Source organism: Melospiza melodia, chromosome 3 (genome assembly GCF_035770615.1).
Source record: "Melospiza melodia melodia isolate bMelMel2 chromosome 3, bMelMel2.pri, whole genome shotgun sequence".
Lineage (NCBI taxonomy): Eukaryota > Metazoa > Chordata > Aves > Passeriformes > Passerellidae > Melospiza > Melospiza melodia.
Genome location: NC_086196.1, coordinates 104,839,898 through 104,859,307, shown reverse-complemented (window position 1 = coordinate 104,859,307; position 19,410 = coordinate 104,839,898). Strand labels below are relative to the sequence as shown.

The 19,410-nt window shown below is 42.4% G+C and overlaps 1 protein-coding gene across 2 annotated transcripts in view; it reads right to left on the bottom strand.

Moving 5' to 3' along the window:
• Positions 1–17,955, bottom strand: part of MSH2 (mutS homolog 2) — a 48,761-nt gene extending 30,806 nt beyond the window's left edge. For both annotated transcript variants that reach the window (XM_063152457.1, XM_063152458.1), the window contains exons 1-6: positions 17,717–17,955; positions 15,391–15,545; positions 14,738–15,016; positions 14,286–14,432; positions 13,141–13,290; positions 10,819–10,952 (exon numbers count right to left, since the gene is read on the bottom strand). In XM_063152457.1, coding sequence (XP_063008527.1) covers positions 10,819–10,952; positions 13,141–13,290; positions 14,286–14,432; positions 14,738–15,016; positions 15,391–15,545; positions 17,717–17,936 — 1,085 coding nt within the window. In that variant the 5' untranslated portion in view covers positions 17,937–17,955. The remainder of the gene's footprint in view (positions 1–10,818; positions 10,953–13,140; positions 13,291–14,285; positions 14,433–14,737; positions 15,017–15,390; positions 15,546–17,716) is intronic.
• Between the last annotated feature and the right edge of the window lie 1,455 nt (positions 17,956–19,410).

Sequence of the window (19,410 nt, the reverse complement as noted above, 5' to 3'; positions counted from 1 at the left end):
CCAAAGAGGAGCTGGCTCAGGGCTGCAGCTGGAGCTGTCCTGATATGTCCACAGCCCAGCCACAAAGTGCGGAGGAACAAAACCTGGGAGAGGAGAGACTTGGCCACCTCAGCTTGCCACTGAGGGGGATGCTCCCAGCTGCAGCCCCTCCTCAAACTGTTCCAGACTGCAAGGCAAGACTTACTCTATTACCATCTGTATGGCAGATTATATTTTGTCAAGTGGGCAGTTTGCTTTATCTCTCTCTCTCTGAGTGACCATAATCACTCCTCCCTCCCGAGGGGACATCTGCTGATAACAGGCTATTGAATGTCACTTCATGGCTGATAAGAACTACAGCATCCCATTGGGAGATGCTGCACCCAGAGGGAGGAGCCAAGCATTGCTACCTAGATATAATCTGGAGATTCTGGAAATACCACACAGCTTCTCCACTGGATTCCCCAGAGGAACAGCAGCTGCCTCTTCTTCCACTGGATCTTCAGAGGAAGAATGCATCCTTCTCTACAGATCCCCCTTGCTCCAGCAGAACCACACCTGACACTCCAGGAGGACTGCAGCCACAATCCCAACTGGACTGCCACCAACACCCTGACCCACAGGGTGTCAGGTTGGGTTCTCACTCTGTCAGTGCTGTTCTAGTGTACTGCATTGCTTATTTTACCCTTTTATTTTTCTTCCCTATAAAGAGCTGTTATTTCCTGCTCCCATATTTTTTGCCTGAGAGCCCCTTAATTTAAAATTTATAGCAATTCAGAGTGGTGGGGAGGGTTTTACATTCTCCATTTCAGGGGAGGCTCCTGCCTTCCTTAGCAGACTCCTGGCTTTCCGAACCAAGACACAAACAGACATCTTCATTTGCTGTGGCTGGGTTTGCTCTTCACCTCTGGCGGCCCTGAAGCACCCCACCCTGGGGTGGTCCTGCCAGCTGTGGACATGCCCAGCTGTGCCCTGATGTTGGCCTGGAGTGGCTGGGAAATGATGCCCCCAAGCCCCAGTCCCAGCAGCACTTCCAAGGTGGCAGAAAGCAGCACTGCCACCAGGAGAAGGGTGAGGTAGGGCTGCTACCCACTGCTCTCCTACCTCCATACTCTCCCCATGAGGTTTTAAATGAACTAAACCAAGGATCTACCTGCAGGCATGGATCTGAAGCCCTCAGAAAGCATTTAGCACTAACAACTGCCTTTCACTCCATTGTGACAGTGCAGCTCCTCAGAACCCACTCCTATTGTCCTTTAATCTTAAATGTAACTTGGAAAGTCCATGAATATCCTGTTTTTCACAGCCCTGCTGAAGTCTAATCCCTTGTAATACGGACTGCAAGGTTTGAAGAGCAGCTTTAGAGCCTAGGAGAGCCACAGAAATCAAACTGCACACACTTTCCAGAGCTCTGGGTACACAGAGTGCTACTAAGCAGCTACACAGACCAGGCTCCCTGCTGTTAAACCTGTAATATTCAACAATGTAAGAGAAAGCCACAGTCAAACATCAGTCTCATGCCTTTTCTAGTATCCCTAATTAGTCCCTAAGCCATCCTACCATGATAACAATAATGGATATTTCTAACTTCAGGACAGTCCATTTACAGAAAAATTTTATAATTCAAATAAATGCAGTGTTCCAAACAAACAGAGTTCACACTCCTCTATATCAGTTATATTTATATAACATAAAATTAATATGGATCAGGGAAGCAACAGACTCTATACCACCCTACATGAATTTCTGAATACACTATTTGAGTATTATGCCAAAGGCTAGAGAGCAAATTAAAGCCCTGGGATTCTATCAGGGGTACCAGGCACAAATTTTTTATAAAAATCAAGCATGAAAATTTTTTACAGAAATCAAGCATTGAAAACTGCATGTTTTGACTATGAGGCAAGATAATAAGATCAGAATAAAAAATAAGAGAGGATTATCAGGAAAAGCAGTTAAAATAGCACTGTAGTTTTTTCCCCACAAGATACTTATTCAAGTCTGATGTTGCCAATAATTCACTATCTTTGCACAAGTCCTTATGAACTTTCCCACCTCAGCAGATCAAGCAAAGTAAAGAAGAAAACAATTCTTCAGCAGAAAAATAAAATACTTGGTCTTAATTCTCATCAGCAAAGTACCACTTGATGCAATTAAGACTTTGCTCCTGAAGCAGACTGCAGCAATATTTTTAGAGCCTCAGGGAAGTGAGTGCCTGGCATCATGCTGAGGAACATGAAATAAAGCAGCACCACAGCAGCAGAGCTCCAGCCAGAACTGAGGAGCAAGTGCAGGACTGGGAGGCAGGCACAGAAATTCCCTACAAGGAGAAGACAGAAGAAGAAGAAAGGAGAAAGAAGAAGAAGGTGAGAGGAAGAAGAAGAGAAGGAGGAGAGAAGGAGGAGAGAAGGAGGAGAGAAGGAGGAGAGAAGGAGGAGAGAGAGGAGAAGAAAGAAAGAGGAGAAGAAAGAAAGAGGAGAAGAAAGAAAGAGGAGAAGATGATGAAGATGAAGAAGATGAAGATGATGAAGAAGAAGTAGAGGAATTAGAGGAAGAAGAGGAATCTTTCCTTCATTCCCAAGGCAAGGCTGGCAGCAGTGCCCATTAACCAGCCCCCTGCCCATGGCCAGGAGCTGCAGAGCTGTGAGCTGTGTTTCAGAGTGCAGAGGGGACCTGCAGGAGCATTTCTGCAGGCAGCAGGTGACCAGAGCTTGCCATGGCTGTCACTGCTTCCCTCCAGGTGAGACTGAAGGTCCCCCATGCCCTGCAGCAGGGACACAGGGACATCTCCCTGTCACCATCTCATGGCTGGGACTAGTCCACATTCCCATGGCAGATCAGCCCTGGCTCTACAAAACTTGAGTCCTGAAAGCATCAGAGCATTTAAAACAAGGAGTGTTGCTCCTGTCTAGAGTCTGAAGAAACTTTCATACACTTGTTCATCCAAATAACCCCAGTCACACCTCAAACCAGAACCAGGTGTCTCTTATTTCCCACTCCTCAGCCTGGGTGTGTTACACACAGTACCAGTCCCTATCAAACTGATAGACAAGGAAAATAAACCATTACTTTCTCTTCCCAAAAGCTGGATTTGCCAAATAAGAACAAAGCACTTTTTAATTATTACCAAGAACTGCCACTCAAACTAGTTTTATGTAACAGCACAAATCTAAAAAGATTTGATTCTCCTCCCCTCCTCTCCTCTTTCACAGCTAAGGAATAACAAAATTATTACCCAAATGAATTAAACAGCTCATCAGAAGAGGAACTGGCATAAAAAGGGGAAATTCTCACATTATAGTAAATTACTACTTCACAGAATGATAAACAAGTCTTCCCAACGTTTAAACATGCATGTTTATAGAAGAAAACAAAGGGGATCTATCAGCAAAGTTGAATTTTGAATATTCAATACAGCAAATCCTCTCCTACCTCAAACCCCATTGCAACCTTGCTGGACTAAACAGTCTCTTACCCTCAAGACAAAAGTGATATGAGGATAGCTCATAAAGCAAGAAATATCTCCTGAAATCTTTCTCAGAGATGTATATTTTGTCTTCCCAATGCTTATTTTCACGCATATAGTCTTTTTCATAAAATTTTCATTGTCTGTTTTCTGTAGGAGCTAAAAATATTCTAACAGCATCTTCACAGCTAATTAGTCAGGAAAGCAGCAGGTTTATTGAGCAATGGTAGCGCACAGCTCCATTTCAGACTCACTATTCCAATCCAAGGATAAGCAGATATCCATTCTATCCTCCTGCAGCAAGTTTGGCAATATAACTCACAACATAAATCAACTGGCATAATCTCTGGAACAGTCAAAGTGCCAGCACAAAGCAAACTCAAGTCAGATCATTAAATCTGAACAAATCCTGGCTTTTGGTACTTGCTGACCTGCACTTAGGATTTTCATGAGCAGCTCATGGACCAGCTGCAGAGCAGCAAAAGGATTAATTCTGGATGACAACTTTCCTCACTTTCTCATGGACTAGTTTTCATCAGGTGAACAAGCCAAATCAAACTGATTTTTAGCTGAGAGAAAAAAAAAAAAAAAAAAAAAAAAAAGAAGTAGGAGGCATGGAGTGCCCCTTTTGGCAACTGCTGAGTTTTTCTGGATTATCTGCTATCCAACATGACACCTTTGGTTGTTTAAGCATGATAAACTCCCCATCACAAGATGAAGGAGTCAGCTACAGGAACACCACTGCCAATTACAAGGGAGCAGGTGGCAGTCCACAGTTAGTGAAGGATGACTGAACCTTTTGATTTAAAGTGATTTCAAGTGTGAGCCACCCATGAAACAACTCAGGGCCACAGGCTGCTGCATGGTGCACAAGAGTCAAAAACAAATGAAGAACTTTCACACTAAATCCTGAAGACCCAAGAAACTCCACATACAGCAGAGAGTGTGAGCAAGTGCCAAGGCCATGAAGGCAAAAAGATGCTAATTTGAATAAAGACAAGAGCAACACAGTATTTAGGCTTCCAGACAGAACAACAACTGCCCATCTTTTAAGAACTCCTAATGAACCTCCATTTCTTATATGGTAACAAAGGACAATGAAGAGGATGGAGCAAGGACTCACCAAACCCAGTCATGAGCACCTTCATTAACCCCACAGAGTGAAACTGCTCCGCCCAAAACCTGCCAGAGCCACCCAAGATGGAAAGCAGCAGAGGCTGTGTCCCAGCTTAATGCCTTAAACCATGGAAGTTTTCTGCCAGTCTTGCTTTTTAATTAAATATGGCATTTTGGGATCCAGTTATAAAAGTGTATTACTGCATGGTCTTCAAAGAATAGAGTCAGCTGAGGAAAAGGTATTTTCATTATTATTTTTTTGTGCTTTATTCCTTACAAGTTTCCATACATTATTAAAATTAAGAGGTTACATTTATTACACTACTCCATCAACCTTAATACCCTTTTAAACTGCTAACTTGTGCATTTCTTTAAGCTTGCGCAAACTCAGAGCAAACTGAACAAGTTCTATTTCTTAGCTGTCGAAAAACAAATATTTCTTCATTTGCATTCATTCTGTACTGAAGAAACTCAAAGCTGTGTGTCAACAAAACCATTAAAGACTCTTATAATCCTCATACATGATAAATGAAAATTAAATTACAAGCCAAGACAAAATTTTCTTGCCAAGAGCTTCCATTGCAGTGTCCTAACATGCCACCTTTCTAATGTTCTTGGACATAAATTAAGCAAAGCAGAAACAATAATGTGGTCACTGTTCTGCCACAGGAAACAAACCATATTCCTGTATCCAGTGTTCAAAACAGTGACTACCAAGGACACTGTTACAAACCTGAGAGCTTTGCACCTGTGCATATTAAGTTTCTATGCATAATGGAAACTTAATGGAATGAATACTCAAACAGATTCTAAGCACAATTTAACTATGGCAGTAAGTGCCTTTCACCTCATTTTAGCAGGATGAGAGCCAAAGAACAGTATGGCAGCTACAGATTCACATTTCCCTAAATAAATAGCAGTTTCATCGTGTCTTACAAGTCTGAAAACCAATCTGACATTTCAATCAAATTTTAGCTTAATTTTCATTTCTGTTCAGCCTCAAAACTCAGACACAAAAGAAATGACTAAAAGCTTAATCCTTCTATTTATTTTGCACCAAGTGAGGACTTGTCAGGAGGAAGTGGGTGAGCTGGAAGTATCAATGAGGAGATACTATGAGTACCTGCTCCAGTGCTGCACCACTCAATGCCACCTATAATTTATAGATTTGTAACACTGATTGCTGATCCCTGATCCAGCAGACAAACGATCTGGATAACAGAATACAAACAAGCAGGATACAAACACCAACAATGTCTTTCCCACACCTGAAGGTGCCATGAAAGGAGTCTTTTTTTCAGCTCCTCAGACAAAAAAACTAAATATAAGTCTTTTTGCAACACAACAATCTAAGCCTTTGGGTAGGTTTTGAGAGCCTGGGATTTTGATTGCAATTCCTTCCTGGAGTCATGGCCTGTGTGATGTGTGCTTGACTAGAAGAGCTCCAGTTTAATGCCTCTAGGCAGCACTGAAGGGGAAACTCAGTTTTACAGGCAAACCCAAATGAAAACAGAGGTAAATTAGTAGTTTTGAAAATAGTAAACATAGGTGAAGAGGGTTAAAGAAGAAGCACTGAGAGCTTCAAGCTCCAAACATTTCTCTAGGGAACTTGGTGATGGTAACTTTTGGAATGACAAAGGTGACATTTTTCGAGGCTTACTGGAAGCCAACACCATTTTCATGTCACTGGAGTGACAACTTCTTTCATGGGAAATATTTATTGCACCATGATCTCCATGACAATAAGAAATCACATTTCTGTCTTCAAATCTGCTCAGATCCAATCTGTATTTCAGAAGCTCCCCTAGAGGCACTGGGAGCACTACCAGAGCCTAAAATGCATTTTGAAGAGGTAATGTAGACAAAGATGTCACAGACATCTTTTATGAAAATTCTTTCTTTAGGATTTTTTCTCCTGAGAAGCTGAGAGGCCTCAGGAACAAAATGTAAACATTGATTATCTGCTGCTGTGGAATGCAACAGGTGCATCTGTGATTGGCCCATCTTGGATGTTTGTAATTAATGGCCAATCACAGCCCAGCTGGCTCAGACTCTCTGTACAAGACACAAACCTTTGTTATTCATTCCTTTCTATTCTTAGCTTAGCCAGCCTTCTGAGATGAAACTTTTCTTCTATTCTTTTAGTATAGTTTTAATGTAATATATATCACAAAATAATAAATCAAGCCTTCTGAACATGGAGTCAACATTCTCATCCCTTCCCTCAACCTGAGAGCCCTGTGAACACGGTCACAAACCTCCAAGCCGGTCACATCTTCCCCTCCCTCAGTGAGGACACAGCCAGCACACACTGCTAATGCAGCTGGGCTCACTCTGTGCCTCTGGAGAGGTCCTGACAAGCACTGGTGGTCTCTGCAGAGCTCCTAACCAGAACAACAAAAGCAACAAAGCTTCGCAGGGACAGCTGCAGGTTAGAAAAGAACACACCAGCAGTGAAACCTTAACAGCAGAACAGCCCCCACTGGAACTGCAGGCCGCTGGTTACAGCCCTTGCTCAAAACAAGGCTCATTTCAGCCAAACACTGAGCAACAACAGAGATGCCCTCACCTCTCTGAGCACACGTTCCAGAGTCTGACCAGCCCCATACCTCACCCAATGTGCTCCAAGAGAGCCAGGGCCTTGGATTATGTTTCTTCTTGTCTCAAGCAACAAGCTATGGTTGGGTTTTCTTTATTTTTTAAACAAATTGCTACTTAAATAATCACGATGCATGAAAATGTTCTACAAATTTGGAAGTTTTACCTTTCCAGCCATTTATTCACCTCGAGCTTCCCAAATGCATTACTTGCTGACTCTGCCAGAGACAGGGTTTGTTTCTACACTGTGGCCTCCATGCAGCGTGATATTTAGAAACACAGGCAGAAAGCTCAAAATAGGCTTGGCTCAGAGCAAGTGATGTTTGAGTACAGCCTTCAGCTCCTCTGAGACCCCTGCACCATCTCCACGGGACACAGGCACATAAGAGGTTCAACCACAGTATACATAAAGCATTAAAAAGGTGAGCTGGAATCTTTTATTTATGGGGTGTATAAATGTCAGATAGAGTTTATCCCAAATACAGAAAAAAATTAAATATATTCAGCATGAACTCTCTTCTCAGGACATAACAGAACAAGCTCTATTTTACACTGTGCCACATTCCTCAGACTTTCCAGTACCTGGAGAATAAACATGACATACTGAAGCTGTATTGCAGTCAATTTGGTTATGCAATTAATACTTGTATTTGCACATGCTGCCTCTGCAACTACATTTTAATTTCAAATATGCTGACTGTGAGATGAGGAGCAAGAACCTCATGTACTTGCCTTCTGAACACACCACACAGGAGAAGCAGGGCTGTATTGTGTATACTTATGACTGATAATTATTTTTTTAATCAAGGAAAACCAGCTGGATACTGGCAGAACCCCAAGTCTTACAAGACAGGCAACTACCAGGAGCCTCTGTTTCCTCAGTTCTCATCAGGAGCTGCTCCTGTCAGTAAATATAATTTCATCTGAAGCATGTGCACCACGTACTTTAATTTGTGCTGTTACTGTATCAATAGTCAACATGGACTGCTGATTCAAGTCTGTGTTCCATTTTTTCATGCAGGTTAACAGCACACTGCAGATTACAGACTACTGAAACAAGTGCATTCCTTTATCTCCAAAAGATGACTTGCACCACCTGCAGGCCTTAGCAGAGGGTTACAACAATCTAACTTTGGGGGGGAAAAAAAGAAAAAGTAAAACTTTCAGACACCAATTTTACGCTACTGGGACAACTGTTAAGTCAAACACCTCCTGTATAAGCAAAACAGGAGGCGTCCTTCAAAACAGCCACTGAACATCAGTCCAGCTTGGAAAGTTCTGCATGGTTTGAGGACTTTTGCTCTGGTTAGTGTTAAATGGGGTCCTTCAACATGGCACACTCCAAGCTGAGAAACAATCAGGAGCTCCCCTTGATGATAAAGGAGATGTAAAGGAACAACAGTCCAGGTATTTCCTTCTCAAGGCACCTTATGCTCTAAACTGTGGTTTTAAATCCTTAAAACAACCACAATATACTGTGAAGTCTTCAGAAAACAACTTGGCAACCGCATCTTATCTTTTAAAAGATATTTAAATCTGTCAGTACATCTCACTAACAGCTTCTGTCATCATACTTGTTCCTTGGGATTAAAAAAAGAACAGTTCTACATCCTCTGAAAAGCATAAAGTTTGGGAGGATGAAGCTTACAAGTAAATTACATTGCTTTTATCTCAGAGAATTGAGCTCATCCAGGTAGTACTTGAAAGCAAAATGCATTCAAGACAGAATGCAGCAGAATAAAGTGAAAAGGGTCTCTATGGCATTTCAGTGCCCATTAGCAGAGGTTAAAGCAAAGCACTTTTAACAAATTGCAGCTCCAAGGTCTCTGCAGCTGGGCAAGATACAGGAGGTTATCAGTGGACTTCTCTCAAATTCATAGCACTTGTATATAATGACCTTTACAGCTTCACTAAGAGCTTAACTTTATTTAATTACTCCCCTCCTCCTTTAAATACACCTCTTCCTACATGCAGCCAACATCAGCCACAGAGAATAGCAACACAAAGCACAGAGGTGACAGTAACTCTACAAACAGGTCAAGTTACATTTTCTACCTACAACTCAACCCCAGTTTTATAAAGAAAACACTGTCTCTTCCAAACCTGGAAGATTTCTGATGTACAGTAATAAGCAAACATGTCACACAAAAGTTAAATTTCTAATGTTTACTTTGACATAAGAAAGTTACAAGACGGGAGTTCTAACCTTCAAAATTTTAAAACCAACAAAATCATAAAATTAAATTTGGTTCAGATATGAAGCTGTCAGATCATCTGACAGCCAAAGACGATCTTGGGTACTTAGTCAAGAACCAACAATGAAAGCTTTTGTAACACATGAAGAAGTAATATACAGCATTCAACAAACCCGGAAACAAATATTTCAGTGTCACATTAACAACATTTCTAAGTGGGCTCTGATCAAGTTACTTACTACACACCATTCTGTAAATGATGAGGAAAGGTAGAGTAGAAAAACTTGTTGAAAAGAAGCAGAATAATTCAGTCTCCAGAAATCTAGAGAGAAAACTATCATCCTGATTTTGCCTGGCACAGAGTTTATTTCTTCTCAGTAGCCAGTGCAGTGCTGTGTTTTGGGTTTTGCCTCTCCTCCCCATTCCACCAGGGAGGTGAGCAGGCAGCTCTGTGCTTAGTGCCAGCTGGACTTAAACAACTACTCTTTGCATAACTTATTTAAATATCAGCGCATCCAAGCCAAGATTTCTTTTTTTGGTAGCAGGGATCTGTGCCCAAGAGCATATACAGATATATCTGCAATGCCTTATCTGAAATATGAGCCTTAGAGAATCTATCAAAGTTAAACTCAACTTTTCAGCCTCTTCTACTTTGTCAAGATACACTTTAATACACATTTTGTAGTGCTGATTGCTAGAGCTGCATGAAATTTGGGTTTAGATCATTAAAAGACAGTATATATAGGAGTAGTTTAAAAAATGTGTAACTTGTATTTGTGTGGTGAACATACTCAAGACACACACACACAGCAGGAACACAGCCTTTGCAGTTTTCCTCTCTGAGAAGGGTGGAGAATCATCTGTGCATTCTCAGCAGAGATTTACCAGATTCTCTAAGGCTTCTTATCAACTGATACTGTTATCTACTGGCAGGGCAGCCACACTGTGACAGAGGTCAAGATCAAAGGGCAGGAAAGAAAAAGCCCCCACAGTATCTAGGCATGATTAGAGTGACCTACTGTAACCAAAAATAGCTTTCTTCTGGGAACAGGAGCATGTCACAACTGCTTAATTCTTTGGGTGTTTTGTTGATTTTTTTTTTTTAACTGGTAAACTTGAAGTGACATCAAAATATTATTATACAGACTGAGCATTTGCATATGAACAAAGTCAGTAAGTTGCTGCTGCACTGCCTTAGCCTGTAGCACAGCATCATTCAGATCATCTAAACATATTGCACCTCCTCTTTAAAATGTATAATTGTAGAAAGCATTTAATTTAACAGTAACCTGTCAATTTGCATCTCAAAGAAAAATATATTCAGCTCTAAGTGCAATGCATTACAGGGTAGCACACAAAAGACTCCAAACACTACTGTTTCTAGGTTGTGGCACTCTGTGTTTTAAAAGAAAGGGCCTTATATAAAATAGTTACTAAAGTCTATTAAACACATAATATTGTTACCTTTCTTCAATTCTGGTCTTGTCCATAAGTGGTTGTTTGATCCACTGATTAACCAGTCTTTGTCCTTGAGGGGTTCTGCATTTATTCAGTAATCCAGCTAGAGACTGGGCAGAATTTGCATTTTCCACAGAACTCTGGAAGAAATGAAAGAAAAAAAAATAAAGGAACAAAAGAAAAAAAAATAGTTACTGAAGTTTACTGACACCCACTGAATGACACACAGCTATTTAGGAACAGAACATGTTTTTTTTTCCATTAAACTCAGCATGCCCACAAAAATGGTAAACGAAACAGCATTAAAGTACTTACACTCTGGTCCCTGGAACATGGGAAGGAAAGAGAAGATTTGTCTGTTTTGGAGCCAATCCTGACTGAACAGCGAAGTTAAAAGTGTACCTAGTCATGAGGCAGTTTGCACTTTGAGTAGCAAAAGTGGAAACATATCTACAATATTTGCTAGTTTGCTCTTCTTAAAGTCAAAAATTAGGGGTCCTGTCCATCACAAAAACAGCAAGAAACAGGACTTGAGTTCAAGGGGTTTGGTTTTAGAACTTTGGGGTTGCTGAGGGGGGAACAACACAACAGAATCAGGCAGTGGGGAAGAAGTTGAATTCTCAAGAACAGATACTTGAATTCTCTCAAGCTTCTCCACATCATCTCTGCAGTGCTATAAACACCTCTAAACTTGGCTCTGTTCAAATTACAGTTCATTACCCATAATTCAGGTTTAATATTAGCTGGACTTCAGACAGCCTTTTGGGAATTTTTGTTGTGGTTTGATTTGGTTTTCGCACAAACAGCTACGAAGCAAAAATTTCGGTTAATATTGAACAAACAAGTTCATTTCAACTCTTGACTTTGAAATTAAAATCTCAACCCCCTCTACAAGAGAAAAGCTGCAATTAAAACAGCAGGCAAACATCCAACCAGGAGCAGGTCTGGATGCTCCTGTATGTAGATCTGGAGTCACAAGAAGAGGAAATGAATGCCATGAGAAGCAATACTGACACATTCAGCCCCTAGAATATCTGATATCTAAAGTGTATGTGTATATTCTCAGTGTTCTGGGCAGTATGACATACTAAAAACTTCTGAGTGCAAGAAAGTGTCACAGAACACATACATATATCATACACAAATTACCTACTTCAGCACATCCAATGTTTAGGGTTACATTCCATCCCGCCAACTGCATCTGCAGCTCCATAAGATTTTTACCTACACACCTCACAGAGCAACTCAAATTACAAAATAATTTGACTTTACTTTACTTCTGTCCAAAAACCTCCACATACACATCCTACCATGCAGGCAGCTTCCTGCTGCATGGAAAAACCTTTGTTCCAAGGCTCACAAAAGCCCCTGAAAACACAGCAGCGTATCTCCTATCACAAAACATGCAACACCTGCAAGGACTTGTAAAGGAATGTAGCTAAAACAGAACTTCCTAGAACACCCTCCATAAAGCTTGGGAAGAAATATAATTTTTCATTCCCTAGAGAGGCACACAGCAGCAGGAAATTAAAAAAAAAAATTGACAAAATTCAGAACACCTCTCTTCAGGGGCTAACCCAGCTCAGATGCTGAATATATGCTGTTTTCCTGCAGAAATTCCTCCAAAGTAAACAGGGGCCATAATCTGTGATATCTTCCTATAAATCTGAAATGCAAGCAGATTAGGTCCAAGCAAAGATTATTAAGCAGGGCTTACTAATGTGGAAACAGGACAAAAGCTGATACAACATACCACCTTGAGTCCATGCTTTCCTCTAACTGCAGGAATGGGCAAAGCAGAAAAGCAGACTTGGCAGGAGGTATGAAGAAGTCTGTCAATCTGTCTGGATTTGTAGAAAATGTGTGTAAAACAGGTAAAACTGACATCAAAACATGACAGTTAACATGACATGGTGCTTTCAGACTGTTCTCAAGTGCTGTCCTGTTCACTGCCAGCCCTCCCTTCCTGACACCACTGGCACTGCTCCTGTCATGTGTTACACGTTCCAGTAACACTATCTAACTGAGGTTTGCATTCTTTTCCCAAGAACAGCACTACTGTAGCCACTTCCTACCTCCTTGATGATCCTCTCTCCCCTTCTACATGTAAAATAAACCAACAAGAAACAAAAATTAAAAAGGTGGTAAGAGTATCCAAATGTTTAAAACACACACTGCAGGAGAGTAACTGAGAACAAAGCAAAAATGTAGAAGTTGCCATTCAACAGGATCTGGGGAATTGCAATTGGGCAGTCAGGCTCATTATCAAGCAGCAAAGTAATTAAGTATTTTGTAAACCAGTTACTAACTCAAGTAGGTATTTCTTACCTGAAAAAGGTTGAGGGCTTGAACAGCTGCATTGTCTAGAACCATATATTGACTTAGATCAAAGGTAGTCAGCTGAAACTGTCCAAAATTAGACTCGTCTGACAGCAACTCCAAAAACTTGATAACAGCTGACAAAGACGAAACAGCAACCTGAAGTTGTTTTAAAAAAAACACATTCTAGTTAGAAACACCCATGAATCCAAGAGGATTTGATAAATGCTCCTAGAAAATTACAGCTGGGGAGGACTCTGAGCCATGCCAGCTCTGGCAGGGCTATGACAGACTCATCCTGTTTGACAAGACTTCATTTCCACAGGGGCGCTCTACGTCTTTCTAGGCAGGTGCAAGAACAACACACGAGCCATCTGCATAATCTGATCAACAAAATGTGGAGTTGCACACCTTTGCCAGCTTCCCAAAGCTGTTATCAGGATGCTTCCAGCTCAGGAACACAAACAAGTTATACTGCACAGATCAGCGAGATATGCTGGATCATCTCAGGACATGGTTTCAGGGTTAGTTTTCAGCCAGAACAAGCATCTGCTCTGACTCACTGCACAGCACTGCTGAGTGCCAGCACAAAGGAGAGGCAGCAGCACGACTGGCTTGTTCAGCTGCAACACACTTCAAACAACTCTAATCTGTTATGAAATGACACATTAAGGGAGGATAATTGTGAACCTTACACCTGCAGTGAGCATCAGCAGTGAGGGCCATTTTCAAACTTGTTTATCTCAACAAATTGCCTCTTGTTTGCAGCTGAGAACAAACATGCAGGCACTAAATCATATACTTAAGCCGTAAGACAACTCAAAAATATTATCATAAACATTACTCTGTTTTCAAATACCAATTTTCCTGTCATGCAAAATAACCAGAGTATTGTATTTCAGTCCTTAGGCTAGACAGACTATGAACAGGAGGCACCTCTTCTGCAGCCTATTTGCTTACCTATTAGTTTCTCCTTTAAAGCCATAAGTGAATGTTTTTTTCCATTTCCATTTCCTCCAGGAGCCCTGGTATCCAGCTCTGACACAGACCCAAGTTCTGCTGAACACTTCAGCAAGAATGCAGAGGAGATCAGCTCACACCAGGTGCACACATCACTCCACTTTTTAAAGAGAGGCACACTGAACACTGCTCACCTGCTTTTCCATCTCTGGCAGTGCTGCACTGTTCAGCTGCTCCTCCTTCTTTGATTTCAACAAGCGGTTGAGATCCTGAACAATATCTTTTGTTGTGAAATCTGCCTTCTTCCTGTCTGTAATCAGGATTCCTCCCCTCTGAATGACCTGTTGTTCACAAACACACACAGTCACCCATTAATTTCAATATTTAAGGGACAGATGTTGACCACATAGAAGCAAACCCTGAAGTGATACTTATTTACTGCTAGGCTGCAGGGAGAGGAATGACAGACAAGATTTTAGAACTTTTGTTGATTAAAGGGCAAATAAATCAAATTTTGTATGCATAAATCAAAACTTCATTGAATTAAGATATTGGTCTTTGGTTTTTCCACAAATCAGAGCCTGGCTAAAAAAGCAGAGCTAAGCTTTTTAGAGGTTTTGTCTGTCAGCCACAGTGGTTCCCTTACCTGTCTCAGTTTCCCCATCTCCCCTGCAGTGTCTCCTCCTGGCAGCACACACTCCTTGGGGCCCAGCTGAACCAGCAGAGCTTCAAGGTTGGAGAACTGATCATTATCTGGGAACTCACAAACACTCAATTTTCTCAGTGTAGTGTCGACATAGCCCACTCCTACCACCCTCTGTCCATCAGCAGCAGACAGCTTCACCCCCACAACCCCAATGGCTGTGGACATGTCATTGTTGGCAAAGAGAACTTCCTCAAACTGGGCAAGATTTCCTGGAGAACCCTAGTGAGAAAAAGGGAAATGTTTATTAAAAGGATTGTACACACACAGACTTGCTTTCTTTCTTTCAAAATAACAACTGATCAAAGTTGCACAGTCCATTCATACAAAATACACAGCTATTCTGGTTTTTAACCATTTGAATTTAACATAGAGGAAAGCACTTTAGGTTTCCTTTATTTCCCAACCTAAGGCAGGCTCTTTCAGCCTTAGAGCAGTAGGAAATACAGTGACAGGCATAACAGCTATATTACCAATATATAACAATCAGGTATGACTTGTCATCATCAGTCCCTCAAAATCCCAAAACTCCAAGCAGGAAAAAGCTATGGGGCTTTTTTCTTTCATCCCACAACTATAAAGGTTGAAAATTGTACCTTGTAAGCCAAATACCAGTCATTTTCTTTGACAGATTTGCTCCCTGCTTTGTTCTTGTAAACTTCAACTCTGTAATGACGAACCAGAAGCAGGTCCCTCACAAAGGATTCAAAGTTCATTTTACTAAGCACAACACTCTCAAGCTTCTCAGTTCCTGCCCAAAAACAAAAAGAAAATTATGAGATACCTGAATTTGTAATAAAGCTTATTTTCTATAATCAAAATCCCCAAGAAAAGCCTTCAGTAGATACTGTCTTAACATCAAAGAAGCAAACCTATGGAATCCATGAAACAACAAAAATCCACAACATTAAACTGGTTAATACTAATGAAGAAAGCATACTCTCTCTCTCCAAATGAAAACAACATTCAATTCCTAATTTCACTTAATAAGTATAATATATAAATAATATAGTATAAGATATAATGTATAATATTCACATTAATATATACAAAAGGATATGTTCCTCTCACAATATTCCTGACTTGGTTTACTAATCAATATTTCACACATTTTGATTTAGTGAGGATTAGAAGTCTGCTACAGGTTCTCCTGCTGTACATCTTGTCTTTCCTGAATAAGCAGCTTCTGATGACAGAAGAGACTGCCACCCTATTCACACTCACACAACACTTGTGCCAAGACACTTCTCTCTCATCATAATTTATCCAGTAAAAACAACATATCATAAAAAAAAAAAAACAAAACAGTTTTCATTAAAACCTAACTTGAAAAGTGCCCAATTGACAAATTTCTTGCTTCTGCTCCTGTATGTGCAAGCAGACGATGCAGCTGAACAAATTTAATTCCATGGAGCTGCCCAGAGGAGCAACACCACTTCCACCTCCCCAAGTCCAGCAGCAGCCTACTCACAGAACAAGGTAATTCCACTGCTGAGCAAATGGGGATTGCAGGCAAATAGATTAAGCTTTCTGCCAGGCTGGGAAGTGGAAATAACTCAGAATGGCATCAGACACACCGGAGTTAGGTGAGACACCAAGTAAGCACAAGCAACAGGGAGTATCACATCTCTCTTTTAGCAGCATGCCTTAATCACATTTGAGGCTCTTCCTCCCTTTCCATCAAAAATGTTAAACAGCAAACTTCCACACGCACAGGAACTTATGGATTTATTTTAAATAGGATTTTTTTCATTTTCTTTCCTCAAACATCTAGTAAGATTTTTTGAAACAGGTAAAAAACCCCTCATTTAACATATATTCTCTTTCCCAGTGTAGAACTGTCCCAACAAAGCACAGTTTTTCTTATTTTTTCAGTTGAAACAATGCAATACACTAGCAGGGGGTGGGGAGCAGCTGAAGTTCACGTGTACTTTGAAATCATCCTGAAAGCAACAAGTGCAGTTTTATGCTTTTAGTTGCATATGGTAGATAAGGCTTTAGAGGGTTTAATACTGGAGCTGATAATCACATGATTACAAAATCATGTAAAATAACTGCAAAATAACTTCTAAACTGATTACAACAATAATACTGATGCATGCTTCCAGTCTGGAAGACACATCAAGCTTTGAGGAGAGCTGGGGTATTTAAATGTCGGTTTTTCTTACCTGTGACCTCATCAGTCACAATAAAAAGGAAAAAGCATAGGAGAATGTCATGTTTTAATGCTGTTGCACATGCAAAAAATCGATTCATTAAAAGAGGTTTATTTTGCAAAATCTGAGCCAATAACTCAGATAACACAATAAATCAATTACACAACACTGTGTTCCTCGAGATTAAGGCTAATACTAAGGTTTGTACCTTCCGACAAGATAATTTATCATGATGCTCTTACACCCACACCTGCAAGCTGCACTGCCTTACACCAAGCGATAAACAAAAAGCAGCACGGGGCGGATGGAACAGGAAATCTCATGAAGCGCACAGAAACACGTGAAAGTAAAGAACTGTTCTCAGTGATTCCCGGCCTCCATGAAGCAGAGCGGACACGGGACACGGCCACCTCTCAGCATCTCCCCTCCCGCATCCATGCGGGCCGGGAGGGCGGGAAGGGACCGGCAACACCGCCCCGGCCTGGGCCCACGCCACCCCCGCAATGCCACCGTGAGCCCGAGCTTGTGACACCCGCAGGCCTCGGCCTCGGCAAGGGGCACCGCCTGCCAGGGCTCCCGGGGCTGCCAGGGGGTTCCAGGGACTACCGGAGCACCCAGGGGCCGCCACCGCCACCGCCACCTCCCTCCGCTCCCCCGGCCCCCGAGGCCGGCCGCAGCCAGGCCTGGTGCAGGCGGCCCACCCCCCGCCGCTGTCCGTCCGTCCCTCAGGGCGCGCTCCCGGGGCTCCCCGCACGCCCGCACCCACCCGGTGCCCCCGCCAGCTGCCGGATGACGGCGCGGGTGCGGAAGAGGTCGCGGGCGGCCAGCCGCGCGTCCGCGCCGTGCACCGTGTAGTAGTCGCCGCGCTCGAAGAAGCGCACGGTGGTGTCGGGCTTCTCGGGCAGCGAGAGCACGGCGCGCACGAAGCCCGCCTCGGCCCCCGCGCCCTCGGGCCACACGGCCTCCCGCGGCGGCTCCACCGCCATCTTGTGCCGGTGGTGGTGCTGCTGCTGCTGCTGCTGCCGCCGCGGCCTCCCGCCAAGCACGCCGCGCGCGCGCCGGCGCGCCAGCAGCGGCGCCCAATCGCCGCGCGGTCCGCGCCTGGCGTCACGCCCGCCCCGCCCAATCGCTGCGGGGCCCGCTCCGCGCGTCACGCCCGCCCCGCTGAGGAGCCGCCCGCGTGGCGGGAGCGCGCAGGCGCGGCCAGCCCGGCGCGCCGCCGCTGCCATGGCAACGCCGGGGCCGCGTGGCCGGGGCTCCGCGCTCCTTCATCTCGGAATTACAGAATTGTGAAAAGTGAATATTATATGTCACTACGCAGATATTTACTCTATAAGTTTTGTTGTGTTGATTAGTAGTGCTGTATTAACATTTCAATAGTACGATAGATGTGGTTTTGTAGTTAAAAGGTAACTTTTGTAGTTAAAACAGGACCTATGTATGTGGGATATTTTTTTAAGAAAGGAATGAGGTACTCTCACTGAGATAGCAGACACAGGACACCTAAATCTTTCAGAGAAAGAGAATTTATTGCTCCATTATGAGGAGAAACGAACTTCTTCCTGCCTCGCTCAGTCATGAAGATGCTGTCAGGATTCAAAGTAAGAAGCTGACACTGACCAGACAGAATCCTGTGTTTGAAGGAATTTATGCATCATGTATGACAATAAAATGGTTATAAAAATAGCAATATAATTAAAATAATAATAATTTGGACAATGAGGATTAGGACAATATGAGACAATGGAAACAAAGAGTTAGGGACAGTCCGGGTACCTTTTTCTGGGCAAAATAAGCCTGAAAAAGGACACACAGTTAACAGAGGATTAACCCTTAAAAGCAACAGCCTCTTGCATATTCATACAGCTCATACATGATGCATAAATTCCATTCAAACACAGGATTCTGTCTGGTCAGTGTCAGCTTCTTCCTCTTAATCCTGACGGCGTCGTCCTACCTGAGCAAAGCAGGAAGAAGTTAGTTTCTCCTCATAATAGAGCAATAAATTCTCTTTCTGTGAAAGATTTTTGGTGTCCTGTGGCTGCTATCTCAGTGCGAGCCCTTTCTTTAGGAAAAAAGCATCCTACTTAGCGTAGTTTCTATTTTAACATTTTGTTATAACCTAAATCTATATTTAACACACTACTTAAGAGAATTAATACAGCATTTCTTTCTAACACAACACATATAATATTCATTCTAATATTTGCAAAAAGCCAATCACAAAATACACATTTTTCACAGAAAGGCTTGTTGCTTAGGGGGTGCAGCATGGCAACACCTGACCTCCAATCAAGTTACTAGAAAGCAGTTTCCACGGGTAAATGGCAAAGAAGAGCTGACTGACAAACTTTGGGAGGGGCCAGGGCTGGCTGATGCAACCCCCAGGGGTATAAAACACTGAGCATCCTTCTTTAAGATGAACAAGCTATGTGTATGATCAAGGGGCAGTTCCCAGCA